Below are 1,370 nucleotides of genomic sequence, written 5' to 3' on the forward strand. Positions count from 1 at the left end.
GATGGATGCACGATGGATGATGTAAGTTAGATGCTAAGTTAGATGATAAGCACTTATCCATCCGTCGAGGTTTTTTGGTGTCGCTCCAAAAATGGACAAAGATTCCTGTATTGGTGTTGAAATATTGGGAAAAAACTTAGCAAAGCTCGCTTGCCTTCAATAGGAGCCTGTTTTCCAGATGATTGTGAAATCATTATTCTAAGCACCATAATCTGTCAGGCCAATGGAAACATGAGCCTGGAGTGATGTGATGCTACTGTGATGTGTCAGCGTACTGTTGGTGTAATGCTGATGTGTTTTTGGTCTCTAATCATGGTGTTGCAGGTGGGAGGTTTGGCTCCAGCCGCCGGACGCAACGCTTTGCTCTTCCATCACTGCGTCTGTCTCGCTCTCGCAGTCAAGGACAGCTCCAGCTGGGGTTTGGGGCAGTGCACCAGTCGGCATCTTATGAAGCCTTGGACCTGCATGTTTGACCTCCTGCTAGAGTTTTGGGAATTTACCTGGAAATTTATTTTAATTTTCTCACATTCTGGGTGTTTCTACACATCCTGTGATGAATTCTAAGTCTCAATGAAAGCTTCAACAAATTCAAGATCAATGTTTAGTTTAAACTATCTAGTATTCTAAATCTATTTAAATGTCATTACCTCTTTAGGCTCCACAGAAATACAACAGAGAGTTTGAGAGCTTTTTTTTTGTGTTGCCGTTGTGGAGGGCGGGTGAAGGGATTTTGTTATTGTAGTGAAGTCAATGTGGTGACAACAAGCTTTTTCTATCATACTGAGTTACTAAGACCCATTGTTGAAGGTCAAAACAGCCGCTTGCAGCCACAGGTTGTGGAAAGTCTGCCTACAGAAATCAGAACTAGTTTCTGACCAAACATATTTATGCTAACTCAGAGTTGAACCTGCCTGCTGGTGACACTCTGAGCCACTGACCTCTATGTATTCTCTGGATTGCTTATGGGCTGAAAAAAATGCAGTTACCTGCCGCCATCTGGATACTCTTTCACGGAGCCGTGCCATAAAGATGCCTGTAATTTACTGTAATTACCATAACAATGTAATCAAAGCATGTATATCACATGTACATCATCAATTCAGCACTTTTGGCACATAATCAGATAGTGTGTGTGTGTAATATTCTATTCGTAGGGAAACTGCCGTTCCAGCCGTTCCATTTCTAAATTCTCCCGAGTAGTGCACGACTTTACACAAGTGGATAAAGTGAATGTGATTGGTCGTTTATCAAGAGGGCGGAGTTGTTGTGGCAGAAGGTTCGCAGGCAAGTTTGATTGTGACCGATGTCTGGGAAGCATCTTGCTAACCAGTTAGCAACTTAGTGCTAGTAGGTTCCCAATGGGAAATTCC

The 1,370-nt window shown here is 42.7% G+C and overlaps 1 protein-coding gene across 1 annotated transcript in view; it reads left to right on the forward strand.

The window, feature by feature from the left end:
• The window catches only part of LOC107100410 (ankyrin repeat domain-containing protein SOWAHA-like), a 17,174-nt gene extending 16,677 nt beyond the window's left edge, over positions 1 to 497 (forward strand). The window contains exon 5 of the mRNA XM_015398872.1: positions 325 to 497. Coding sequence (XP_015254358.1) covers positions 325 to 473 — 149 coding nt within the window. The 3' untranslated portion in view covers positions 474 to 497. The remainder of the gene's footprint in view (positions 1 to 324) is intronic.
• Positions 498 to 1,370: the final 873 nt, after the last annotated feature.

Source organism: Cyprinodon variegatus, unplaced genomic scaffold (assembly GCF_000732505.1).
Source record: "Cyprinodon variegatus isolate N-32 unplaced genomic scaffold, C_variegatus-1.0 Scaffold968, whole genome shotgun sequence".
Taxonomy (NCBI): Eukaryota; Metazoa; Chordata; class Actinopteri; order Cyprinodontiformes; family Cyprinodontidae; genus Cyprinodon; species Cyprinodon variegatus.